The 27,806-nt window shown below is 44.0% G+C and overlaps 1 protein-coding gene and 1 long non-coding RNA gene across 5 annotated transcripts; one reads left to right on the top strand and one right to left on the bottom strand.

Annotated features, from left to right (window-relative positions):
• Window positions 1–7,998: 7,998 nt before the first annotated feature.
• Window positions 7,999–16,403, bottom strand: LOC144252910 (uncharacterized). The gene is made up of 4 exons (XR_013343085.1): window positions 15,604–16,403; window positions 9,996–10,049; window positions 8,182–8,243; window positions 7,999–8,058 (listed from the first exon to the last, which is right to left on the bottom strand). It is a non-coding gene; the product is annotated as an uncharacterized LOC144252910 (long non-coding RNA).
• Window positions 15,319–26,814, top strand: Sp9 (Sp9 transcription factor). 4 transcript variants are annotated; one of them, XM_026389594.2, is made up of 3 exons: window positions 15,319–15,393; window positions 16,601–16,716; window positions 25,304–26,814. In XM_026389594.2, exons 2-3 carry the CDS (start codon window positions 16,639–16,641, stop codon window positions 26,729–26,731), a joined length of 1,506 nt encoding a protein of 501 aa, XP_026245379.1. In that variant the 5' UTR covers window positions 15,319–15,393; window positions 16,601–16,638; the 3' UTR covers window positions 26,732–26,814. The 4 variants fall into 4 exon arrangements, 3 of the variants coding, with proteins under 3 accessions (XP_026245379.1, XP_026245380.1, XP_026245381.1); XM_026389595.2 differs by lacking the exon at window positions 15,319–15,393 and adding an exon at window positions 15,585–15,590; XR_003300851.2 differs by lacking the exons at window positions 15,319–15,393; window positions 25,304–26,814 and adding an exon at window positions 17,827–18,870 and having other exon boundaries at window positions 16,630–16,716.
• Window positions 26,815–27,806: the final 992 nt, after the last annotated feature.

Raw genomic sequence — 27,806 nt, forward strand, 5'->3', positions numbered from 1 at the left:
CCTACTGGCCATTTAGCCTAGGGCCCTGTGCAGCTTGTCACATAGGCATAAAGGGCCCGAACCAATCAGTTTGAATGTGTACCCCGCTTAGGAGTGACCAATCACCCCCGCCCGACCTGTTCCCGCCAATGAATGTGCTAATCATGTATGAGAGTTATTGTTCAATTTTCCGACGCCTCATGCTGATTTGTTCTGATGTATGCAAAGCCCCCCCCCCTCCCCAGAAAGTGTACTTAAGCACTGCTCGACCCCTCCCCGGGGCTCTGGGCTGCTCTCCCTTCTTGAGTGAGCACGGAGCCCCAACGCGCTGGAAAGGATCCCCAATAAATCCCCTTCTGCAATTGCATGAGTCAGTCTCTTGGTGGTCTCTTCCTCTGACGCTTCGCCGGACCCGTACACATAATTATAAAAATTATTTTAATGATCTTGTCTACTAATTCCATCATCTGTGTCCACTTTGTTGAGTTTCAATTGCTTTTTCTTCTTATAAGTTTTTACTTCTTCATATACTCTATAGTTTTTTTTTTATTAGATATCGGACCCTATGAATTTTACTTTATTGGGTGCTGGATAGTTTTATATTTCTATAACTATTCTTGAGCTTTCTTCCTAGATTCAGCTAAGCCACCTGGGAGAAGTTTGATTTTTTTTTTCAGGTCCTGCTTTTAAACTTTGTTAGGTGGGACCAAAAACATTTCATCTTGCCGCAGTCTGGCTGGGCACAAATCACGAGCCACTGAAGCAGGAACAAACTTTATTTCTGAACTCCACCAACACACTCCACACATGCTCCCGGGGAAAAAATGCCAAACCATGCCACGCAGCTCCTCCTGGGACACACTACTCCAACAGGAAATCCCTCCTCTGGAATTCCCTCCTACCGCACTTCCCCAGCCAATGGGAACTCTCCTGGAGTCCTAGGCAGACAGCAGGGGTCTACTCTCCAATTGAATGCACATCTTAACATAATCATTATCATCTCAATGGCTTGCTGGGGTCACCTTTCAACCCAAAATGCCACGGTCATTCCTACTTGGCTATGGCTCTCAGCATCATCTAGGGTTAATTTTATTTTGTTACTCAAACAAAACTTTCTGGGTACTCTGCACAAAATCTGCTGAATTATGAGATTTTTCCAGTCTACATGGTAGGAATTGGGCCTGTGTGAACTCCTTATGAGTGTTTTTTTCCTCTAGGATCTAGTGTAGTTTCTTCACATGCATGTGCTGATAAGTACTACAGCTGAATACCTGAAAGAGGCCCTGGACAGTTTTGGGTCACCCCTCTGCCCCCCCCCACCTCACCCCTCTCTAAGAAGCTTTCTCTTCTCTAGTAATTTGTTTTGCAAACCAGCAGCTTTATTTCCTCCCAGCTCCCTAGACTCTTCTTGGGTCTCCACCCCTCCCCTGTGCTATAGCTTTGTACCAAGCTGGGGCAGTCACTGGGTTCATTTGACTTGCTTCTCCTCTCTCAGGGGTCATTGTCCTTCATTGTCTTATGTCCAAAGTCTTGAAAATATTTTTTTTTAAATATTTTGTATTATACATATTTTTCTCTTAGTTGTTTAAGGCAAAAGGGAAAATCTGGTCTCTGTTACTCCATTTTGGCTAGAAACAAGTATGTACTACATTAAAGTTTTTAATTTATTTGGAATTTATATGGGTGCTAAACTTTCTGAGTTATTGAATTTCGGAGAATAACTGTGCCTCCCGTTCTCACTGTTTATTGAAAACTTTTAATAGAAACAAAATTCTACACTTAATAATAATTTTTACTCCAAATATATTTCCTTTGTTTTCAACCATTCAATTTTAATAATAGGAAGACTAGTGTTTGATTCTTATTCCTTTGTAAATAACTTATTTTTTCTTTGTACAGAATTTTAGAATCATCTCTTATGATCTACTTAGGTGTAGATTTTTGAAAAACAGTGTCTGTAAAGTCATGAATTTGATAGAGTAATTTTAATATTACAACCTACCTACTATAAAATAAAAAATTTATGATGATTGAGATAGAAAATTTGTTGATGCCATCTAAAACCATCTCCAGTGTCATCAGTGTTACCTCTGTCATCTTTTGGGAAAATTTGGGCTGAACTATAGAGTTAAGAAAAATTATAACTGATTATCAGAGAAATTTCTGAATGGGTTAAGATTACTGGAAATATTCTCCATGGGTTTTGATACTTTGGAGTTTTCTGTCTAGATCTGGGTCTGTGATTTTCATCATCTTCGACTGGACAATGTTACATAGAACTTTTTTTTTTCTATTTTTTACATAGAACTATTAAATTACAAAAAACTGATCATGCAGGGGCTGGGGTTGTGGCTCAGCGGCAGAGTGTTCGGCTAGCACAGTCGGGGCCCTGGGTTCCATCCTCAGCACACAGTTATCTCATTCATAAAAAGGGTTAATGATGTCTCATATGGTGGTTGTGAGAATTAAATAAGCCACTATATGTAAAGAGCTTAGTACCCAGAATAATGTTCATGTTGTTATTGGATATGAACAAACTTTGGAAGGAACAGAACAATAATAGCTATGACCAATTTGGTAACCCTCAAAATAAAGTCTGATATCTGCTGCCAGCCTGCCTGTTTTCAAACTTGTCTCCATTATTCCTGTACATTTCTCTTCTTACATTTCAAGAAATAAAAGCTGTTTGGTTAGTTGCAACACTCTAAGAAATCTCACTAAAGCATCCCTAGCCAAAGTCTTATCCTTATTGTGCTACACTGATTACAAAAATTCCTCCAAATTTATCTCCTCCCAGCATCTTTATGATGTGACTATGTAGTTTCTCTCATCTAGAGATGGAGTCTATTTTTCCTACCCTTAACTCTCTATTGGCCTTCCTACTTTCTACAGAATGCAACAGCAATTTCTGACCTGAATTCTTCATTCCTTTCTTGTGCTTTTTTGGAACTCTACCTTACCATAATAGCAAAGCCTGAAGATAAACCACTGGAGGATGAGGGTGCAAAGATGAATTACCTTGGCTATGCCCTCATCTCCCAACTGAACTACCAGCTGATCACAGTCACAAGTGAACTCAGCTGAGATCAGCCAAGCCCAGTCAGATCCTCAGAACTGCCTAACCAACTCATAGACTCATGAGCAAAAATGTTTCTATATGCTAAAATATATAAGTGAGTAAACTTCTAATAATTTCCATAATTGATTCTTGGCTATTGAATGATTATTTTTGTTTTGTTTGTGGTATACAGGATTGAACCCAGGGCCTTCGCACATGCTAGGCAAATGTTCCACCTCTGAGTTACATCCCATCCCTAAATAATTGTTATCTGGGGCCATTTGCTTGGGGATTGCTGAGCATACATATCCCACCCATCAAAATAAATTGTTCATCTGAAAACGTGCCCTTGTTGGATCAGGACATTGCCAACATGATCAACTCATATGCATACTCAAGTAGGAGATTTTCTCCATAATATTTAGACAGAATTCACAGTTCTTAGCCACTAAGATTATATAACAGTATCATAAGAATTTTTAAAGAAAAGAGTGTAAGTAGTTGTTCCATCTGCAGGACGAATTCTTATAATTGGGACCATTAGAACCAAAATGTTTGCATCACAAAAGGATTTGAGACCCAACTGGTTAGCCTCCTGTTTGGAAACAGTAGTTAATAGAACAAAATCTAAGCACTGCTGGAGAATGCACTGTTTCTTGGGAATAGTCCCTTTATTTTTATTTTGTAACAAGAAGTGATGTGATTATATTATGGCACATTTTCTCCAAGGTAGATGAAAACAGAATAACATTCTCTCTGGGTTGCTGGCGTTTCCCTTATGATTTTAAGGATAATTATGACTTTTTCTCTTTCACTGAACTGAAACTCTGCCATCCTGTATTTTTAGGACTGGTCTTTTGCTCTGGGCCTCAGTTTCCTCATATGTAACATAATGTTATTCCCAGGTCTCTTCTATCCTTGTGAGTTCATGTCAATTTCAGAAACAATTTTTCCCTTAATTTTTGGTCTCATCAAACATTTATTTTATATTTATTATATTCCAGGCATTTTCCTAGACACTGGAGATACAGCAGTGCATAATGACACATGACCTCTGCCTTCACCTTATTATAACAAAAATGGCAGCAAGCACATCAACAACAATATCTAATGTTGTGTTTCATTATAGGTTCCAAAACACTTTTTTTTTTTTTTTTTGGTATTGGGGATTGAACTTGGCCACGGGCACCGAACCACTAAGTCACAAACCCAGATCTTTTTTGTATTTTTTATTTAGAGAAGGGTTTTGTTGAGTTGCTTAGGGCCTCACTAAATTTATGAGGCTTTGAACTCTCAATCCTCCTGACTCAGCAACCCCCAAGCTGCTGGGATTACAGGCTGCACCAAAGCACTTTCTCAGGCATGTTTATATTTGACCTTCACTGCACTGCTGTTAAAGGGCTAGGACAAGTATTATAATCTGCATTTAACCTATGAAAAAATTCAGAAACAGAAATATTAAGTAAATTGGCCAAGGCTATTTGAAACTGTAGCCTTAGAACCACTTAGGAGCAAGATTTTTTTCCTGCTATATTTGGGATTGAACCCAAGACCTTGTGCATGCTGGACAATCACTCTACCACTGAGCTACACCTCTAGGCCCAGAAGTTAGAAATTTTGGTCCTGATTATTATTATTATTTGGTGGGTTGTGTTTTTTTGTTTTTGTTTTTGGTACAAGAGACTGAACTCAGAACTCAGAGGAGATTAACCACTGAGTCACATCCCAGACCCTTTTATTTTATATTTTGAGATAGTGTTTCACTAAGTTGCTTAGGGCACTAAATTGCTGAGACTGGTTTTGAATTTGTGGTCCTCCTGTCTCAGCTTCCCAAGCCACTGGGATTAAAGGCTTGCACCACTGTGCCCACCTCATCACAATTATTTTTTAAAATGAATGTTATAAAATATTTCAAGCATGTTCAAAACTAATAATACAATAATCTCATATACCTATAACCCCAAATTTAAGGCTATCAAGATTTTGGCCATATTTTCCTTATTTTCTACTTGTTTTTCTTTGTGGAAGTATTATAAGCAAATCCCAAAGATCCTGCCGTTTCAACACTTTATACTCAAATACAAATCTTTAAAAAGTAAGAGTATTATCTTAATGAGACTATAGTTCCACATTCAAACTTAATAATATCAATGAAAATAATTACTTTGTCTCATTTAGATATGTCTTTGTGGGTGTGTATGTATGTGCAACGGGTATTGAACTCAGGGGCACTCAACCACTGAACTACATCCCCAGATCTTTTTGTATTTTATTTAGAGACAGGGTCTCACTGAGTTGCTTAGTGCCTCGATGTTGCTAAGGCTGGCTTTGAACTCGAGGTCCTTCTGCCTCAGCCTTCTGAGCAGCTGGGATTACAGTTGTGCGCCACTGCACACAGCTAAATATAATTCTTTTTTTTTTCCAGTTTTAAATGGACACAATACATTTATTTTATTTATTTATTTTTAAGTGGTGATGAGGATCAAACCCAGTGCCTCACACGTGCTAGACAGGTGCTCTACCACTGAGCCACAACCCTAGCACTAGATATGATTCTTGATGCTCCTTTAGGTAGAATGAAGCTCAAAAATCATTTTGCTATTCAGTCACACACTGACTGACTAACTAGCCAAACATAATATAAATTTGTCTTAAAACAGTAGCTTATTGGTTTCATCTCTCCTTTCCCCAAAACCTTTATTTTATGTTAGGGAATGCTGCCTCCCTTTTTTCCTTAGTGTCTCAGTCTAATTATTCTAATGTAAGAGAATACCTGAGACTGGTAAATTATAAAGAAAAGGAATTTATTTATCACAGTTCTGGAGGATGAGAAGTCAAGGATCAAGGCATTTGCCTGTTTGGTGTCTATTGAGGGCCCAGTCTCTGCTTCAAGATGAAGCCTTGCGCTGGATGCGATGGTGAACAGCTGTAATACCAGCGGCTCCAGAGGCTGAGGCAGGAAGATTGGGATTTCAAAGCCAGTCTCAGCAAAAATGGAGGAACTAAGCCACTCAGTGAAACAATGTGTCTAAATAAACTACAAAATCGGGCTGGGGATGTGGCTCAGTAGTTGAGTGCTCCTGAGTTCAATCTTTGGTACCACCCCGACCCTGCCAAAAAATATACATACATATATAGCCTTGAATGCAGGTGCAGTGGCACATACCTATAATTCCAGCTACTTGAGAGTCTCAGACATTAGGATCTCAAGTTCTAGGCCAGTCTGGGCAATTTAGGGAAACCCTGCTCCGAAACAAATGGAGCTAAGGAGGAAGCTCTGTGGTAGGGTACTTGCCTAATATGTACAAGACTCCACCACAGAAAGAAGAAGAAAGAAAGATGAAGCCTTCAATGTCCACTCCTGCAAACTCTTTTTATAGCACCATTAAGTTCTTTTAATAGCAACATTAATCCATCCTTGAGGGCTGAACCTTCATGACCTAACCTTTTCATTAGGCCTCATCTTCCAGCACTGTTGCAATGGAGATTAAGCTTCCAACACACAAATTTAGAGGGAACAAAAACACTCAAATCATAGCACTTAGTGACAGAATTTTTAGCTAGAAACTTGGTCACAAGGAATAAAGCCTTCCTGCAGCTAGATGTAGCTAGAGGAGTAAATTTTAGTACATGAAATGTTAACTGAGGTGTTGAATTGAGCTTCTGGAAATGTTCTGAAGGAGAGAGCACATTTTCTTTGCTGACTAGAAGGTAGAAGCAGTAGCTGGATATTAAGCATCATGACCTAAGTAAAACAGGTGAGGTGTTCCAGAAAGAAACAGATCCCTGAAGGTCATGAAGTTATCATGTCAGTTTAGAAGGATATTTCTATCCTCTGAATTTCAAGCCAGTGTTATTTATCTTTATCTAATTGTTTTGACATAGGTAGCCAAACACACACTAGCTTTTACATATTACTGTATAGTTTTCTCCTTATCCCTCAATTTTGGTAGAGCTAGACACAGAAAAATGGGTTAATTCTTGAGCTAATGACTCTTCAACTAATGTAACTGTTAACTGAGTTGTATTCCATAAAACTTAATGTTTTAAAATGATAAATATTGGGCTGGGATGTAGCTCAGTGGCAAAACACTTGCTAAAATGATAAATGTTAGCCGGGGGTGGTGGTACACGTCTATAATTCCAGTGACTCGGAAGCTGAGGCATGAGGATCAAGAGTTCAAAGCCAGTCTCAGCAACTTAGCTAGATCCTCAGCAACCTAGTGAGACCTGGTCTAAAATAAAAAAATAAAAAGGGCTGGGGATATGGCTCAGTGGTTAAGTGCTCCTGGGTTCAGCTCCCAGTACCAAAATAAAGAAGGAAAGCAAAAAGGGGTGTGGGGGGGGAAGGATCGGGGAGGGAGGGGGCAGAGAGGGAGAAAGAAAGGAAAGGAAAGAAAGAAAAATGTTCACCTTCCAAAACCCTTTTCCCTTGGGACCAGCCTTGCTATATAATGAACATCATTTCCACCTTCTTAATTAATAAACTACACAAATATACCTATTGTTTGCTTCTTAAAAGTGTTCTGTTCCTAAAGTTTGCAGAAAAAGATTTGGAAAAGGGTGGGAGAGGCCTGAAATTCTGAATAACAAAAATTGGATGTTCAAACAAGCTCAGACTCATGACCTGCCTCAGAGCTCTGAAAGCAAATCACAGATTTCAGAGCTAGTCTGGGTGAACTACAGTGAGCTGTCACAATTGATGTAGTCATTATCAGAAGATCACAGTATATGTACAGAAGTTCAAATATTGTTAACAGTTCTACGTTTAAAAGATTTTTTTTTATGTAATTTTACAGCTGGTAAATCAACCCCTGATGGCATAGTGAAATAGGGCCAGAATATTAAAGCATTTAAACATGGGTTTTTAATTTATTAACCAAACATTAGGCCATTTCCTCAGTCATAAAAGAAAAAGGAAAAAAACTGCAAAATATCAAAGAAAAGTATGAAGTTTTCTTTCAAAGATGCAGGCTGATTTCCAACATTCCAAATCTTTGGATTATGTCATCAAATGGAAGCTAATAAAAAAGAATGTGCAACCAAGATATTGATATTATTTTTTAATCAATAATTCTCTACCAGAACAATATAGCAAATTTTATTTTAAAGAGATATGAGTGATTAAATGATTAGATCATCACCTTCAATGGTTCTTTGAGCCAATAAGAAATTCCAGTAGAATTCTGGACTGACTGCCGTTTATCTGCTTATGAGAAATTCAAAGAATTGTAATGCACTTACTAAACTATACATGTGAGAACATAATGTTAATTAAAACATTGCAAATCTTACACTTTTTAATTTTTAAATACCTGAGACAGTAAAAAATCAACTGTCAGATGGCAATCATCTGCACTCAGGAAACTATATATATATATATATATATATATATATATATATATATATATATATAAATAAAAAAGAAAAATGTTCACCTTCCAAAACTCTTTTCCCTTGGGACCATCCTTGCTATACAATTAACATCATTTCCGCCCTCTTAATTTATAAACTACACAAATATACCTATTGTGTGTGTATATATATATACACACACACACACAAATTTATGCCAATAAATTTTAGGGTATATATACACATACATACAATAGGTATAATTGTGTAGTTCATACATTTATACACACACACACACACACACACACACACACACATAATTGCAGACTGTATTTTCTAAAAGTGGTTATTTTCCAAGTGTTTCTTTTTACAATGTGACCTTAACATTTCTCCCAAAGGAGAGATGGAATTTATGTCCTTTTCCCTTAAACATGGGCAAAGATTTGTGACTGCCTCAACCAAGAGAGTACTGGAGAACCATGCTATGTAAATTTTGAGGTCAGATCACAGAAATGCCAATTGTTTCATCTTGCTCTCTGGCAATAGTCTCTGTAGGAAATCATCTGCATACTATAAGGAACTCCAAACCAGCCCATTGAGAAAGACCACATTTGAAGGTGGCCCAACTGATGGTCAGCATCATTGGTCACATATGGAAGTGAAGATGCATTTAGTAATTTCAGCTTCCAGTCCTTGAGTCCTTTTCCAGTCTGTGCCCCACTCTAAGTCTTTGAGACTTCCCTGATGGTGTTTTATTCATCTATCGATCAATCGATCAATCTATGCATTTACTTATTTAGTTTTGTTTTGGTACTGTGGATTTCAACACAGTGATGTTCTACCACTGAGCTATATCACCAGTCCTTTTTTATTTTTTGTTTTGAGACAAGGTCTTGCTAAATGGCCCAAACTGGCCTTAAACTTGCAATCCTCCTGCCTCAGCCTCCTGAATCACTGGAATTATAGGCATGTGCTATCATGCCCAGCTCCACTGAAGCTTTAGATGTCATAGAGCAAAGATAAGTCATTCCACTGAACCCTACCTGAATTCCTGACCTACAGAATCTGTGAGCATAATAAAAAAGTTGCTTTATGCCAATAAATTTTAGGATGGTTTGTTATTCAGCAACAGCAATTGGAACATACATGTTACTTATAAGCAATATTAAAGATAATACTTTTAATTTCTATAAACTTCCCCTGGATAGAATCATAATAAACTTCATATATTTTCAAAATAGCCTTCAAATGTAAAATAAGAAAAAGGCTGGGAGTATGGTAGTGCTCTGTGGTAGAGCACTTACCTAGCATATGCAAGGCCCTGGGTTCAATCCCCAGCATTACAACAATATCTGACCCTTATTTTGCCCATTAAAGAAGACCAAGGCAAGGAAAAGTTGCCATTCATCCACCACATGCATTATTATTAGCTAGAACTAAGACCTTCTGTTTTTCAGAAATCTTTTCTCCAAAGTAATGCTGTCAGCCAAATTAGTCATATTTCATTTTTTTTTCAAATTTATATCATTATGAGTAATTTCTATCTTGAGTTTTAGGCCCTTGACTCCCAATGTCAACTGAGCTTTCTACTTGAATATCCTACCATTATTACAAACATAGCTGGTCTCAAACCAAACTGAAGGTCTTCTTTGTAAATCTGAAAGAGAATAATAAAGAAAATCATGCAACATGTTAAAATCTGGTGACTGTGAATATGATAAAGGATAAATAAAGTGTATCTTTGTGTAATTTTTTTCCAGTGTGAGGATTGAACCCAGGACACTCTACCATTGAGTACATTCACAGACTTTTTAAAAAAGTATTATTATTATGGAAATTCCTAATTTCCTCACTCTTCTACCGAATTAATTACTTTGTCTTTATGTTATTGTGGACATTTTCTTGTTTGTTTTTCCAATATCTAGTACCCCTTCTTAACAGTGTAACAGTGCCAGAGCCATGATTTTCCTTTGGAGAACCATTCTTCTCCAATTTTGATCTTGTATAAGGGTGTGATTCTATCCCTTCTCTGATTCCAAGGATGGAAATTTAACTCAGGTGTAGCATCTCCCAGAAGGTCAATAAAGAAGCAGGTTTTTTTTTTCTTTTAATTGTTCAAGTAGTTAAGAAAAAGTCCTGATACTATACTGGTTCTGCTCTTTCTTTCTTGCCTTAGAAGAAGAAATATGCATATATTTGCTAGCAAATATTGTTCATGGTGAGCTTACTATGAAAAAATATTTTTTGCAAATAGAGTTGATTTTCTCTCTTTTTTTTTCAGTTGTCAGCCTGGCTCAAAATATAATTCCTCAAGTTGAAATATTATATTTTAGTAGGGCAATCTAAAATATAGTCCCAAGCTGGACTCTTCATTCTTTCAAACTTGGTTGAGCCATTATATTGCAAACAGTGACTTCCTTTTTCAGAATTTTAAAATGTATTTATCTTTTCTTTTTTTTTATCTTCTGCAAAATGATTAAATAAATAAATCCCAGGAGGGACCTACCCCGCAAAAGGAGACATCTCACTAACAGAAGCAGAACCAGCACTTCTTTTGCCACTTTTGATTTATGTACACCATAGCTTCAGGTTTTGAAACTTACCTTCCTTTTGAGGTTAAGGCAGGAGGATCACAAGTTTGAGGTCAGCCTGGGCATTTTTTTTTTCTGATGTTTTAAAATTGTTTTATTTGTTCTTTTTAGTTATACAAGGCAGTAGAATATATTTTGACATATATACATGGAGTATATCTTCCCATTTTTGTGGTTGTACATGATGTGAAGTTACACCGGTGGTGTATTCATATAAGAACATAGGAAAGTTATGTCTGATTCATTCTATTGTCTTTCTTATTCCCATCCCTCCTCCCTTCCACTCATCCCCCATTGTCTAATCCAGTAAACTTCTATTATTCCCCTTGATCTTTCCTTTTTGGGGATTCAGCCTGGGCAATTTAAAAAGGGCTAGGGATGTAGCTCCATGGTGACGTGCTCCTGGATTCATTCCCAGTACTAAATGAATTAAATAAAGAAGGAGAAGGACCTAGAGTTATCTGCGTTAGGGAACATGATGGCAAGGGGGATTTTGTTGAAATGCAACAATTGTTTGCCAACATTCAGAGTCCAGTTGCTCCAGGAAGTCCTAATGCACACCTTGTTCTCCTTGTTTATTCTTCTCTACCTCCTTGAAATGTCAACACATAGCTTATGAAATCTACAAAACTCAATGCAGTATGCACCACACCCTCTCTCATTCTGTTCTCTCACTAACCAACACCATTGCCTTCTTTGGCAATGGCACACCTATCAGGTATTTCCAGAAAGATTTCACAGTAGACTATTGGCTCTTCTACTCCCTTTTTTCCTCTTGCTAAGTCCCCAGGGACTGATCCAATGCCCTTTAAAACATCCCCCCTCTTTTTTTCTTTTTGTCCATTTTCTTTTAATAAATGAAGCCTTTAGATTGTTTTAGTTTTTCTTCTCACCTAGAAGCTCCACTGTCAGGTGGAGGCCCTTGTATGGTATCCAGTGATCAACACTGAATTCCATCCTCACTGGTATTTGCTCCTTGGAGGTGAAAAAATAAATGTTTTATAAAGCTCAAATTGGCCTTATCAAACAAAACATCTGCTAGATCAGTGAATGACTGGTGACAGCAGGAGACAGCAGTGCTGGCCTCTCCAATAGAAGTCACTGCAGTTAATGGAAGCTATTATGGGAAAATTCTGGCAAGAAGTTTTCTTTTTCTTTCTTTCTTTTTTTTTTTTTCTCCTCCAGACAGCTAAAAAAAAATTTTTTTTTAAAGAAAAAATGTATTCAGTTGCTAGGGTAACTGTGGTTTCAAAACTACTGTAACAAAAGCCAGATATCACATATCAAACTACCAAATTGTTAATTTGACTGGTATTATAAAATAACTACTTGAAAGAGATGTTTTCTCCTTATCTAGCTATAGAGAACAGAAGAAAATAGAGAACAAGAGGAAAATGAAGGAAGAGGTAAAAAGGAAACCGGTGAATTTGTTTAAGAAGTGTTTTTTGCCTTTCTAAACATTTGTTGGAAATAAAAATCCCTTTATGTTAGATACATTTGCATGCAGGAATTATTTAGTCAAATTCAAAATATGAGGAAAGTACTGGAATATCTTGTTTCCGATGTTCTCTACACAAATTTCAAACCCTGACTGGGTTTTACCGGAATGATTTTCTGTGGGTGCTTGGTCAAGAAACTGGGAAGAGACATGCATGTTCTGAAATCTCTTATGGATGATTGTGTTTTTCTCGGTTTTGCTTCTCATTTCTTGATTTAAAGGAAATATAATTAAGTGCTCGGATCTAGAGTCAAACATAGCTAGGTCCGAATTCTTTTTCAATCCTTTACTAAATTCCTTTAACCTCTCTGAGCTTAGTTTCTTCATTTTAAAACAGGTATCAGAGCCAGGGAATAGTTGGGCACCGCTGCAATCCTACCTGCTCTGTAGGCTTAGGCAGGAAGGCTGCAAGCTCAAGGCCAACCTGGGCAATTTAGTGAGACCTGGTCTCAAAACAAAAAGAGAGGGGGCTGGGAATGTAGCTCAGTGGTAGAGTATCCCTGGGTTCCATCCCAGTATGGCAAATATGTAAATGAGGCTATCAGAACAAAGGACTGACTTCAACAAATTAATTGTAAGGAAAGAAAAAGAGAGAGAGAGAGAATCTCAATGTAAAAAAGAAAAGAAAAAAAGAATGGAGAGGGACCTACAGAGTAAAAGAGACAAGAGGCAATCAACTAAATGTCATGTGTGGCTATTTAGATATAATTAAAAATAATTGTAGGGTGGGGTTGTAGCTCAGTGGCAGAGTGCTTGCCTAGCACATGTGAGGCACTGGGTTGGATCCTTAGCACTGCATAAAAAATTAACAAAATAAAGGCATGATGTCCATATCCAACTACAAAAAAAAAAAAAATTGTAGCTGGACATGGTGGGGCATGCCTGTAATGTCAGCAATTCTGGAGGCTGAGGCAGGAGAGGCAGGAGAGCCACCAGTTCAAAGACAGCCTCAACAACTTAGCTTAGGCCCTAAGCAACTTAACAAGACCCTGTCTCAAAAAAAAAAAAAAAAAACCCTGTTTCAAAATAAAATATAAAAAAGGGCTGGGGATGTGGTTCATTAGTTAGGCACCCCAGTTTCAATTGCCCATTACAAACAAAACAATCCAACAATTGTAAAAAAAAATAATTTATGAGCCACCTGGAGAGAGTTGAACATTGACTAGATATTTGATAATGTGAAGGAATTATTTAAAATGTGTTTAGGTATAATTTATAACATGACATTGTGGGGTTTTAAATTATATTTTGATACATATTGGAATATGTACAAAGAAAATGATATGATGTTTGACCTTTGCTTCAAAACTAAGAGGAAATCAATGGAATACAAATGAAACAAGTTTGGCCAGAAAGTAACAATTATTGATGCTAGATGATGGACATTAAGGAGTTTCTTAAAGTATTCTCTCTACTTTTAATATATATGTTTGACATTTTCTATAGTAAAATTTTTTTTTTTGGGGGGGGCTACTGGGGATTGAACTCAGGGACACTGAACCACTGAGCCACATCCCAGTCCTATTTTGTATTTTATTTAGAGACAGGGTCTCACTGAGTTGATTGGTACCTCGATTTTGCTGAGGCTGGCTTTGAACCTGCATTCCTCCTGCCTCAGCCTCCAGAGCTTACTGGGATTACAGGTGTGCACCACTGCACCTAGCTATGTAAAAAATTAAAAAGAAATATCATTCATACTTATCTGATAATTATTGGTGAATTAAATGAAATGCTGTATGTAATGCACTTAGCAGAGTGCCTGGATATAATAATTGCTCAATAAATGATTGTTACTCCTATTAGAAACAAGGCCCTTTCTTTCCCACATTCAGAACTATGGAAGCCATAGCTAACCTTACTTGTTTCAAAATAGGTAGCTGCTAGCTGTTATTGTATTCTTCTTCACCTAATCAGATTCTGTATTAGGCCCTGTGCTTCCCCCCACCCACCCCCCACACACATACTATAAATCTGTTTTAGAATGGCTGTAGATTTTGCTTTAGTTTCACAGGGTTTTTAATTAGGAATACTATTTCAATGGAAAGTGAAAGCCAACAATGTTTTTTAGCTCAACTACTAATACTGAGCTCATTGCTAAAAATTTCTCTATATAATTTTATGGTTAACCTTCCTAAGACTTCTTGAAACGAGAGGAGAAAACTGACAAGATTTGAGGCCTGCAAGATCACAGCATTATGTGGTGGGCCTTAGCTCACACCCAGGTCCTGAGATCTCCAAAACGCCCATCTAGGATTCCTGGCTGTCAGCTGCCTTTCTTTATATTTCCTTGTCCTAGTGGAAAAATAACTACAACCCAGAAAAGGCTGACATTCCCAATCAAGACTCTGAAACCCTGTTCATGGGTCCTGTGACTGAGAGGCAGCCCTGGTGTGGACAAGGTAGTGAAAGATCTGCGTATCTGATAAGAAGATCAGTCTTAGAGTAGTTTGGGGCCCTGCAGAGGGAAGACTCAGAATGAGATTATAGAAAGAAAAAAGCTTTGAGGATTACACTGACATTTGTGTTTAATTTCCCTCTTATTTCAAATGCTATGCAACTTTTACAGGAAGAAGAAAGCAGTTCTCATATACCCTATTCGAGAACCGTTCCACTTCAAAAATTAAAAACAGCCAGCTACCATCCAATATTGTTGGCCCTAAATTCAAACTCCAGCTGTAACTTAGTTTAGGAGTTGTGCCGACACCCTAAATTTGCAAATGATGAGAGTTTAGAATCCTGCTTACATAAAGCGGGACATTCCATGTAAGGAGGGTGTCTGGTTACAACCGGAGTTATTGGTTGTTTAGATCCAACGTTCCCAAGAATGGAGGGGAGGGAGAAGAACCAGGAGAAACCGAAATTCTCGGCAACCAAGTTGCCTAAGAAGAAGTGTTAGTGCCTCAAACTTGAAGGTCAGCCTCTGGGGTCCCTTTCCACGACACCAGGAGAGGTTGGATTATTTCCGCAGCCGCTTGGAAGATTCCCAGCTAACCCTTTCCCTGCCGAGGCCAAGAGGCCCTCACTCCAAGGCTAATCCTGCAGCAAGGAGCCAAGCTGCAGTAAGGAGCCCACATCACCCCTAGTTGAGGCAGACCGCCCACCGTCTGCTGTGAGTCCCTTACCTTTTAGCCAGCGATAAACTAAGGTCTTCTTAATTAGGAAACTATAGCTATTTAAGAAGAAGCGCAAATAGCTCGCGCTGCGCGCATCCAAGCGTGACATGCTCCACAGTCCCGGCACCCCGCCCCAGAGCAATGAACTCAGAGCCTCGGAGCAGAAGGGGTGGAGAAGAGGGAGCTAGTGTGCGGGGGCCGAGGTGTCCCGAACGTGGGGGCAACCCGCCCCTGGGCCCCGCCTCCAGTCTTACCCCCAGGCTGGAAACTGCTAAGTGGAGAACTCCCCTCCTCAAAGCGGCAGATTTAGGAGGAGGGGTCGAAAGCCGTAGGAAGGGGGCGCTGAGCTCTGGGTTCTACCGCTCCGAAATCTGGCTCTGTCTGCAGGCTGGCCTCAAACCCCGGGGCCGCCACGCGCTCCGCCTAGGGCACGGGTCGGGGATCGCGGTTTCCTAGTCTTGAAGTTCTTTTCTTGAACTGATGGAGCCGACCCTCGACCCCTTGCAGGGTGGAGAGTCCTTCCGTTCCCCCTTCCTGGTTTCTCGGGTCGGAGAAAAGATGTGGAATTGGGTTGGAGTGAATATTCCGCGTGCTCTATAATTACGCACACACTGAAATCTTCACCGTTGACTTAAGTTACTTGGCGTTGCGAGGGTGGGGGCCCTGCATATTGATTAAACGTAACCTCTATTTACCTAAACAATAAATGTAGAGATTAGCAACGTTCACTTGATCACAATAATGGGGTTGACAATTAAGGGGCAATGTATCCCAGATGTAACCGAGCCTATGAAAGACGTGCAAGCGGGCAGCGGACTTCTTGCGGAGGGGCGCTGGGGGCGGGTGGGATGGGGGGCTGCAGCTTCGTAGACAGCCAGCGAGGTGCAGAGCAGGAAGCTGCACGGAGGCATTGCAGAGAACCGGGAGGAGGCCCAACCGCCTCCAGGCCATCCGACCCCAGAGGCACGAAGTTGGTTTTGAGGGACCTGAACACCCCTGCTTCCAGGGAGGTATCTGGAGCTCCAAGCCCGCCTCCCCGCGGCGATGTCACCTGCCTCAAGGCCGCCTCTCTTGCTCCTGCCTGGCTGGGAAGGAGGATGGACGCCGCTGGCAAGTGCCCTGGTGAGTGTGTCTGTGTCATCAGTGTACTTTCCGCTGTGGCAACCGGAGCGGAGGGAAGAGGAGGCACACGGGTCTAAAGCGTGTGGAACCTTCCTCTAGCCCTATTTATACCCTCCATTCAATACTCCAAGAATAGAGACGGGGTGGAAGGTATCCACTTGGACTCTGGAAGGGCGTGGGCGAGACATCAGTGGGTGTGACAGAGGAGGGCAGCCTGCCAAGGCGGGGCTCTAGAGTGGCTGAAATCAAGAAAGCTTGGACTTGTCGACCCAGGACAAGCCTGTCCTGGGAGATGTCATATGAGTCCTCGAGGGGAATGTTAACAAGCCAGCTTTCTCAGCCTCTCACTGGGCTGTAGAGGTCTGAGATCCCACTGCAGGAGGGGATTGAAAAGGGATTTAAAAGAACTAAGAGAAGAACTCAGCAGAGTGGAATTCGGGGTAATAAAGGACAGAGGAGAGCAATTGTGTGTGTGTGTGTGTGTGTGTGTGTGTGTGCGTGTGTGTGTGTGTGTGTGTGAGAGAGAGAGAGAGAGAGAGAGAGAGAGAGAGAGATCATAATCCACCTAGGAAGGTTTCTAATCCTGAGCTCCCATCGCATATTGGCTGCAAAAGACACATGCATGTTGTTTCTCTGCTCTCTTCTGCGTCCCATAATTAATCCGGAATGCTTCCTATTCCACATTTAGAATAGGAAGGAAACAAAAGGATTTGTCCCAAACACCCATAAACAAGCCAGGACGAAGCTCCTTCCCGCCAAACTAAGGCGGGGAAATAAACAGCGCCTGCCCAAGCTCTAGGCGCGGGAGCCCGGGAGAAAACTAGGCTGGTTAAGAGGATCTGGAGGCTGCGAAGGAGGCAGGCAGGAAGAGACCCAGAGAGAAGGTTGGGAAGGAGAAGAAGGAGGAGGAAGAGGAGGGACCAGCAGGGGCGGAGTCGGACTGGGGTGCTGGGGTTCCGTTGTAATCGCCCCCTCCCTGCCCAGGTACTTTCCACCCCTTGGCCCCTTCCCCCATTTTAAAGCTGAAGGCAGACCAGGAGAGGAGGGGGTTAGACAAAGGGAATTCTCCTCCTCTGGGACGGGTGAAGTGCGTCTGTCCTCTCCTTGCAGGCTCTGGAAAAACTGGCATGATTTTCCTTGTCGTGAGAAGACCTAGGAGTGCAGCGGAGGAGACAACTACAAACAGACTTTGGATTGGGAAGGAGGGCGGGAGGACGGGGGCGGGGGCCAGCTTTGATCGCCTCAGCTCTGTTGTAATTTTGTCCCCGCAAGATAGATTAGCTGGAAGTCAGCCCCAGCGAGGAGTTCCGTTCAGCGGAGTCCCCTCCCTCCTTAACCCCCTCTACCGCGTCATCTCACTCCCGGAGCTTGGTCCCTGCTCCTCCCCAAGTCTCTCCTGAAACTTCAAGGGCTAATGATTCTGTGTACCCGCAGTGATCAGGAGGCCACACAGTTCTCCAACCCTCCGTTAAACAAATATGTAAGTCATCCTCCCTGTCTCCTGGGACAGACCGGAGGAAAGGAGGCAGCTGGGACCTCTGCTGGCAGTGTCCTCCGCTAGGGAAGTGGTGTCTCTGTGACCTTCCGCTGCTCGGCACGGTCTCGGTCTCCCTCTCCCTCAGCTCTTCCTTAGAAGAAAGAGGGGCAAAGAATATGCATCTCGCCACCCACCGGACAAGCCGGGGAACCTATGTCTTTGCTTGAAAAGTTTTCTAAATAAATCACTCTGGTGGTTCTAAGCTGTGATGAACAGAGACCAGGACCGGCTCTTCTCCACCATCACGTCACGGATATAAAGGATATGGAGGCATCCTCCCCCACCTCTTTCTTTCTTCCTCATATAAATCAGCCATATAAATCATTCGCATTGTTTAAGGTACATTGATCAATCTAATGGCTTGTAATAGGCTCCTAATTGCCACTTGCAGAAGCTTGCAGGCTCATGTTTCTAGGGGGAAAGTTCTGAATGCTAGCCAAGATCCACCTTAAGCTTAAGACTGGGCCATTACCGAACCCAGGAAAAGCACCAGGATGGCCCAGTCACTCCAGTCTCAGCGCTTCAGGGGAGGGAAGAAAGGAGTATTACTGGGGATATTTGCAATTTTTTTCTTCCAATTTTCAGTTCCATATCAGTAATTCATTGATGAGCAAAGCTTAAGCTGCAATTTATTGATTATTGTGGACTGAAGATCATTTTTTTTAAAGTATCAGACAAGAAACCTTCCTTATTTTCAACCCTTGTGTTTGTATTGACAGTTAAAAACTTCCTTAGTCACAAACCAGTAGGCTCTTAGTCATATCTTTTTCTTGTTTCTTTCAGTGGTAGTGAGAAATAACAAAGTGATGGTGTGGGGAATTTGTTAAAGAGAAGGAAGAAAAAGTCAAACTTTGTGTAGGAGAGTCCTGCAAGGTATGCCTGAATGGTTGTTTAACATGGTACAGTTGTGCTTTCTTCAATCCCTGGATGAAGGAAGAATGAGTTCGAAGTTGGAAGCCTCCTCAAAAGCTGCCTGTGACATGATTAAACTGAGGAGGCTGGTACTTTGGCTAGGAGAAGATGACTAATGACCAGAATCCTCTGACCATTGGCTTTCTTGATATTAGTTTAGAATTTATATGAAAAAGTTAATTATTGTCTCCAATAGAGTAGAGTTGGCTAAGGCAACAAATGGGGATCATTTTGATAGAGATGCTCTGAAAAAGAGGAAAGTCAACACTGAATTCCACATTTGCTTAGTTTGAGGACCCCTCCATCATGGTTGATGAGAAAGGGAAGAAGGTACAACCCTAAGCCCAATAGGCCTCCCATAGTTTTCTAGTAATGCAGTAAACAAATCTATGATGCTTGTTTAATAATCTTCCAATAATTGCAGTCATTAAAATCATCACACAGTCTACAGTCACCTTCCTTCCTTTGACACACCAGAGTCTTGTCTTTAATTGTTAATTCATTTTTGGCTCAGATAAACAGATCAAGGCAAGCTTCAAATATAAGCCCCAGATACATCTAGCAGCAGAAAATTTGTTGTGTAGCAAAGGTTTGGACTGTACTTGACAGACTTGGGCTTTTTAATTTCTCCAGTAGATCTTATAGAGGCAAGAAAGATTTGCATCTCTTACTACCTGTAAATAACAGTGATACCTCTGAGATAGAAAAAAAAAAAAAGATGGAAGTCTCATTGGCCTATTGATTCTTCCTGACTCTTTTATTTGCAAGGGTTGGACTGGAAGGAGGGAGAGCATTATAGAACAAATATTAAATGAAAGCTCAACAGAAATTGTGGGAGAGTTCCTCAATTTTCAATTAATTTTCTTGATCCATTTGATCTCAATTCGGGTGCTTTTAAAGATATAAATACATGTTAACCATAAAAGATTCCCTCCTAATCAAAGGCTGCATTTCATTTTCACTCACACTGACAAATTCCAACTGCAGAAAGGATTCACCCGACTCAACAGGCGTTAGGAGACTGTACTGGGCTTCCTTGCCTTTGCTCATGGCAGGCGAAGATGGCACACAAGGGCAGCTTTTTTTCTTTTTTAACTCAAGTTATTAATATGTCTCCCCAACTCCCACACCGAGCTGACCTGATAATCACTGCTCTAGTGTAGATCATGCAAATGAAAAGCATAATTAATTGCGCAAATGATTCAAAAAGAGAGCTCTGTGGCTTAGCAAATAAATAAATAAAGGCAAGTGGGAGGACAGGTAAATGCTTTTTGCAAGCTCCTCTCCCTCTTACCCCCAACCCCACTCCACATCTTGGTTCTGGTGGCCCGGACTTCGACTGCAGCCAGCTCTGCCAAGGCGAGAACCTTGAGTTCATCCTCTTTCACTACCTCCCCTCCCGCGGATATTCTCCATTCTCCCCAACTCCATCCCATACCACCCCGGTGCTGTACATCCGCTGCGAAACTCTGCTTCTGGTCAAAACTCCCCAGGAGACTGGGCAGCTACCTAATATTTACCCAGCTACAATACCGAGGAGTGCAGACAATAACTGGTCTTCCTGCTCGCTACTCTGCTTAGTGCATCAGGGAAAAGCATTTTATCTGTGGCGTAGGAGCTCCAATTCTTCCGATCAGCGCTAAAGACGCAATTGTTTCCCCAGCTTTGCCTCTTTAACACAGCAACTTGAGCAGTTGCTCAGATCAAAGCTCTCTGGAAAGGCAAGATGGGAGAAACAATATTTGTTCAAAGGAAGTGAACTCTTCCCTTTAATTACCCCATTCTTCTTTATTAGAATTCATATTGAATTTTTTTTTGCAAAAAATTATGTTGATTTAACCATAGTGTATTTACGATGTAAATATATTCCAGGATGAAAACGTCACGGATCAATTGTAAAGGACCCGGATACATAATTTTAAAAAATCAGTTTCAGTGTATATGAGGTTCTCACCCCACTTTCTCTGCTCAGTCAGATTTGTTTATGCAGAATCGACATTTAATAGTGCTAATTGCACTCCAGTTAAATTGCCCTGATTGCAGAAAGGGAAGCAATTTTCATGCTCTCTGTCTGGGTTTGGAAGAAATTGTTTTATATTCACCTCTTTATAAAGAAGTGGAGATAAGGCACCGGGGCCTTTGCACAAATTGCACTTAGGGGCTGACTGGCAGCATTCAGGCGCTATAATAGAGCATTATTTGGCCGTTTTGAATAATGTAAAGCGTTTGCTGAAAGCTATTCTCCTGAAAATTGCTTTAACTTTTAAAAGGGTGATGATTCACTCCAAACCAGGCCTTTGTTACATTGTCATTATTTCCCCAAATGTTTTAACAGTCAGCTCAACACTTTAGCATAACACATTGATCTTTGTTTAAAAACTAGATTTTTTAGCGGATGAAAAAAATCTGTGTGTGGGGGGACTGGACTTCCTACGAAAAGATTTCCATGGGGCCCCACCTTAGAGTTGATCTGGCCCGAGTGTTTGTCTGCGTTCGTTTGGAAGATTTCCCTAACTTTTATTGTGATGCGGACGCGTGTCTAAAGGAATATCCGAATGCCCACGTCGAGAGTCTGACAGCTGCAACAACGTGGAAAACGGTGGGAGGGGTGGGGAGAGGAGGCGGAGAAGGAGACAAGCAGGGCGCTGGGAGCCCGAGGTGCCCGAGAGAACCGTTTTAAACGGTTGGCTTGAAAATGTCACCAGTGCTAAGTGGCTTTTCGGATTGTCTTATTTATTACTTTGTCAGGTTTCTTTAAGGAGAGGGTGTGTTGGGGGTGGGGGAGGAGGAGGACAGGGGAAACCTCTGCGCTTCTCCTCCTGGGCTGCACCGGGTGAGTCGGAAACGCCTCACTGCCACTTAACAATCCCTCTATTAGTAAATCGACGCCGAGACTCCACAGGAAGCCTAGGACTAGTCTCCCACTTCCAGGGCAGAAGTCACCTGTTGGGAACGGCTCCTCGGTCCCCCTGCCGGGCTTTCCAGCTCTTCCAGGCGGCTCCATTTCCCCTCAACCTTCCACCCCAAGTCCCTTAGGGGATTTTCACAACCCCACCCCCGCTTGGATTTCCGCCTTAGCCCCCCCAAGGGCACAGCGCTTCGCTTATAGCCGCACTGGTCTTCCCCCCTCCTCCTTTTTCTTTCTCTGTCATAATTTGGTGCTTTCGCCACCTTAAAGCGTTAAGTGGGGGGAGCATTCTGAACTAAAGTATTCTAAGGAAAAGAAGAAGAGGAGGAGGAGGAGGAGGAAGAAGAAGAAGCAAAAGCGACCCACATAGCCCTCCCCACCCACGAAGTGTGCCAGGATACACACAGGCTTCATCTTAGGGCTGAGAGAAGCGCTACGGTTGTTCATACTTTTGGGCCAAGAGATATTGCAAAAGAGGAGACAAAACACTGGGAGAACAGTTCCACATCCTCCTCATTTGCTCCCCCTCCGCGACAATTTGTCTTTTGCACATGAGCATTTGGGGTTAATTATTTATTATTATTTTTTAAGTGCAGGATGTGAGTTTGGAGGGGAATGTGCTACATTAAAACCAGTACCCAGGTTTGCCTGAGGGCGCTGGTATTTCTAGTTCAAAAGCAGCCTCTGGCTACCCCAGAAAAGGAGAAAGTGGGGCCCAGAAAGAAGGGAAACTGTTCAGAGTTTGCCAGAGACTCGAGCACGCGTCCTTGTGTGTGTGAGGACACCTCTTTTCACACCAAGGTCTGGGGAGCGCTTCAGGATGCTTCCAGAGTGCGGAATGTTGAAGGCGCCCACGTGTGGCCTGGTCGTCCGCGCTCGCGCGTGAAGGTCGGGGAGACGCTCCTTCACAAGTCTGCGAAATCAGGGCGCTCCAGGATGAGTCTATCTCTTAATAACGCACCCCAACCTTGCAGAGGACCCTCTAGGCCCTGATGGTCGGGCGTAAGCATGGGCTGGAGCTGGCACAAAACTCGACTCCAGGCTGAAACGCGACATGCAAATCTTCGCTGGGTTAAACAAACAGCCTAGCAAGCTGCAGCTTCAGCGGGGGTGGCGGTGGGGGCGGACGCCGCTCTCGTCGGTCTCTGTTTCCAAAGTTGTTACAGTGTGAAAATAAGCGGCTTCGTGCAGCTTGTTGTATGGGCTGATGCTTCCCACCCCCACTCCAGCCCCCAGCAAAACCTGGCAGATAATCAGTACGTCCCACTGTTTAGTCATATTTGACAACTGGGTTAAGTTGGTATCTAGGCGCTGGTGAAACCGTACAAAGGGTGCCCTCAATTACCACCAGAAGCTTCTGGCGTGAGTGGCACTTGTATTACCCCCCGGGTCAGAGGCCAGAGCGACAATTAGGAATCACTTAGACCGCTGAAGGGAAATGGCGGGATGCAGTAGGCTCCAGGCCCTCCCAACAAGTCTGTGGTTGTAGACCTGTATGCAGAGGCCTGTTTTTCTCCTCTCAGAGGAGCTGTCCCTTTGCGCCCCCACCTTAATGTGACTGAGTAAAACTGAATCCGGTGAAAATAAGGAACAGGGTAATAGACCGACAATGATAAAACCTCGAGCGAGAATGATGGATAAAAGCTCAAGTTATGCTCCGCAGGCAAGAGCCTGGACACACAAAGTGAACGTTGACATTTCTCTCTGTACTTGGGCTCCGGGACTCGGCGCCCCCTCCCCTACTGCCTCCTTCCCCACAAGTGGAGTGGAATCGGACTGTCAGCCCGAACTTGCAACATCTTGGGGCAGCTGGGGTGGGGGAGCTTATGGCTCGGTCTCTACGGTACTTAAACCTGGCTCGATGCGTGTGTGTAAATTTTTAATTGCACTGTAATTTCTTCAGTCCCCAGCCCGCGCCCCCCACCCCCGCCCTCACCCGCAGACTTGACTGGCACGCGCCGGGAGCCCGGGCTCGGGCCCTTCGGCACGTCTGATTGGCTGCGGGGCAGCTCCCGTCTGCTCTGCCTGCGCCCTCATTGGGCGAGAAGCGCAGCCAGCGGCACTTCAAAGCGGGTGCTCCTCGCACTTAGGCTGAGTTTAGCCGGCGGGAGCCCGGAGTCCGCTCGGCGCTAGCGCGGGGACACGGGAGCCGCGCGGGACCCGAGCAGTTTTTCAGAGCAGTCGCCAGGCTCAGCCCCTCTCCCGGCCCCGCCGCGCAGCTCAGAGACCTGCTATGGCCACGTCTATACTTGGGGTAAGTCGCAAGCGCGGCAACGCATTTGCTTGTTTTAACTAATTTTTCATTATGGCTTCACCGGGTCTGCGACTCCCAAGGAACTGTTGCTGCTGGACCGCAGCTTCAGCTTATTTTAGCACTTTCCACATTTCCGGGATTGATTCTTTCAGAGTTATTGGAACCCAGAAGATGCTTTTACAAGAAAAGGGTTTCTTAAGCAAGTTTCTTTTCATTTGGTTTTAAAAGCTAAAGATTTCTCCCCCCCTCTTGATTTATAGCCCATCCCCCCTTGCTTTGGGGATTGTTGCAGTTAGACGACTGTGGTGTTTCCAGAAAAGTCTTAATCGTTTTGCAGTCCGTACACTCACCGTTAATAAACATTTACATTTACGCGTCTCCCCAGTTCGCCCCTGACTTTGAAAACCGTCTCTGGGCCGCTATCTTCAGATTGTTTTTGTAATCGGTGTGTGTGTGTGTGTGTGTGTGTGTGTGTGTGTGAATTTTAAAACCAAAATTTTCTATTTAAAAAACAGACAAGTCGTGTAGCAAGCCTTGGAAGAAGTGCTCCAAGTTTCGCCCGTCCCTGGGTTGCTGTTTCGGCTACCTCCGCCCTCGCTGGGTGTTTGTTGTCTGTGTTTACCTTCACGCTTCACCCGGAAGGGCGACTTGGGGGCTTCTGGGAGAGAGTCTTAAGTCCGGTTCTAGGCAGGTTTTGCAGCAACTGAGGTGGAGAAAACCGAGATATTTATGATTTGTAGCCTCACCGAAGAATAACTTCCTGGCGCCCGGACCTTCGCTCTGGCGATCGCCTCTGCCCCGCGGAGGGCGCGGGGCATCCTCCGCGAGCGCGTGGGGAGGAGGCGCGAGCCAGGGACCCACGGCCCCCCGGGACCAGCTGTGGAGGACGAGGCTGCTCACGGGTGCACTTTGTGTCTCCCCCCACTTCCTCCTGCCCTCCTCCTCCTTGCTCCCTCCCTCACCCCACCCACTCTAGGAAGAGCCGCGCTTTGGAACGACCCCGTTGGCCATGCTGGCGGCGACCTGCAACAAGATCGGCAACACGAGCCCGCTGACCACGCTACCAGAGTCGAGCGCCTTCGCCAAAGGAGGCTTCCATCCCTGGAAGCGCTCTTCGTCCAGCTGCAACCTCGGCTCCAGCCTCTCAGGCTTCGCTGTGGCCACTGGCGGCCGTGGCTCGAGCGGCTTGGCGGGTGGCTCCAGCGCCGCCAACAGCGCCTTCTGCCTGGCCTCCACGTCGCCCACGTCGTCCGCCTTCAGCAGCGACTACGGCGGCCTCTTCTCCAACTCGGCCGCTGCGGCGGCGGCGGCGGCCGGGGTGTCCCCACAGGAGGCGGGCGGCCAGTCGGCCTTCATCTCCAAGGTTCACTCGACGGCGGCAGACGGCCTGTACCCGCGCGTGGGCATGGCGCATCCTTACGAGTCGTGGTACAAATCAGGCTTCCACTCGACGCTGGCGGCGGGCGAGGTGACCAACGGTGCGGCGTCGTCGTGGTGGGACGTGCACAGCAGCCCGGGCTCGTGGCTGGAGGTGCAGAACCCCGCTGGGGGGCTCCAGAGCTCGCTGCACTCGGGCGCCCCCCAGGCCTCGCTGCACTCGCAGCTGGGCACCTACAATCCCGACTTCAGCTCGCTTACGCACTCGGCCTTCAGCTCCACGGGCCTCGGCTCCTCTGCCGCTGCCGCCTCGCACCTGCTCTCCACCAGCCAGCACCTGCTGGCTCAGGACGGCTTCAAGCCCGTGCTGCCCTCCTATTCGGACTCCAGCGCCGCAGTGGCGGCCGCTGCCGCCAGCGCCATGATCTCCGGCGCTGCGGCTGCCGCCGCCGGGGGAAGTTCGGCGCGCTCGGCTCGCCGCTACTCCGGCCGCGCCACCTGCGACTGCCCCAACTGCCAGGAGGCGGAGAGGCTGGGCCCTGCCGGGGCGAGCCTGCGGCGCAAGGGCTTGCACAGCTGCCACATTCCGGGCTGCGGCAAAGTGTACGGCAAGACATCGCACCTGAAGGCGCACCTGCGCTGGCACACGGGCGAGCGGCCTTTCGTGTGCAACTGGCTCTTCTGCGGCAAGCGCTTCACGCGCTCGGACGAGCTGCAGCGGCACCTGCGGACTCACACGGGCGAGAAGCGCTTCGCCTGTCCGGTGTGCAACAAGCGCTTCATGCGGAGCGACCACCTGAGCAAACACATTAAGACGCACAACGGGGGCGGCGGGGGCAAAAAGGGCAGCGACAGTGACACGGACGCCAGCAACCTGGAGACGCCCCGCTCCGAGTCCCCCGACCTCATCCTGCATGACTCCGGCGTCAGTGCCGCCCGGGCGGCGGCGGCAGCGGCTGCGGCGGCGGCTGCGGCGGCGGCCTCGGCGGGAGGCAAGGAAGCCCCGACTGGCCCCAACGACTCTTAAAGGCTGGACGAGAAGCGCGAGCGAGCGAGTAGAGACACGGAAAGCGAGTGAGAGGTTCGGAGGGCGAGCAAGCGGGGCACCGGAGGGCTCCAGTGACGCCCTGAAGCCCGGATGGGCGCGAGGTGGAGCCACGCGCGGCGCCTCGGCCCTGGTTTGCCGGCTTAGCCTGGAGCTCCCCTCCGCCGTCCGCGCCCAGATGAGAATCGAACGCGTGGTCCAGAAACAAAAGCAAACCATCCTTCGACACGAACACCTTTTAACATTGCACACACAGATATATACATACACCAGAGACCCACAACCCCAAGTATCCACACTCGTGCGCGCGCACACACACACACATACACACATCCCTACATCCCTCACACAAACTTCTCAAGCGAAGAGCAATACACAGAATCGCCCCTTCCTCCCCCACTGTCCTTCTCTGTCCTTTTCTCAGAAAACTAGCCACCACCCAGCAAAGGACTGTCAGAACATTTGAAAACAAATGGACCTATAAAAACAGACCCTTTGTGTGGATTATATTATATATAAAATGCTCCAAGTCCTGCTTGATATCTACTTACAATGAGACTTTTTTTTTCCTAAAAAGGAAGCATCAAAAAAAAGAGGCTTAAGGTGAGAAATTAAACTGGAAGTCTAGCGACAGTTTCTCTGTATTTCATAACATCTGTATAAATAGGGTTCAAAAGATTGTGTTCTCTTTTATTTTCTTGTAAATGTTCATTCGAATAGAGTTTTTTTTTTCTTTTTGGTGAATTCCTGAAATTCAGGGAGTTTTTTTTTTTAATTTTCTGATGCACTTTGTGAAAGTCAGTATATATGTAAAAAGATATTTAAAATGTTGAGTTATCATTTCACTCAAACACGTAAGTTAAGGTCATCTAAAGAAATTAAATGCGTTTATCTGTATGAAGAAAATCTTGACATATTTTCATTTTGGTATTATTAAAGGACTCTGAACAATACACTTCCTTTTTTTATTTTAAATCCTGTTTCCCCCTTAATAACCTTTATGTGGTTGACTTTTTTGTTGGGAAACAATTCCATTAATGTTAGTTGTAGGTAATGT

This window comes from Urocitellus parryii, chromosome 1 (genome assembly GCF_045843805.1).
Source record: "Urocitellus parryii isolate mUroPar1 chromosome 1, mUroPar1.hap1, whole genome shotgun sequence".
NCBI classification, from domain to species: domain Eukaryota; kingdom Metazoa; phylum Chordata; class Mammalia; order Rodentia; family Sciuridae; genus Urocitellus; species Urocitellus parryii.

What these genes read in the sequence shown, in the direction of transcription:
- Sp9 (XM_026389594.2), top strand. Translation starts at nt 16,639, where the DNA reads ATGTCACCTGCCTCAAGGCCGCCTCTCTTGCTCCTGCCTGGCTGGGAA. An exon ending in CGCCGCTGGCAAGTGCCCTG is followed by an intron (nt 16,717 to 25,303) that starts GTGAGTGTGTCT and finishes CACCCACTCTAG; the next exon opens with GAAGAGCCGCGCTTTGGAAC.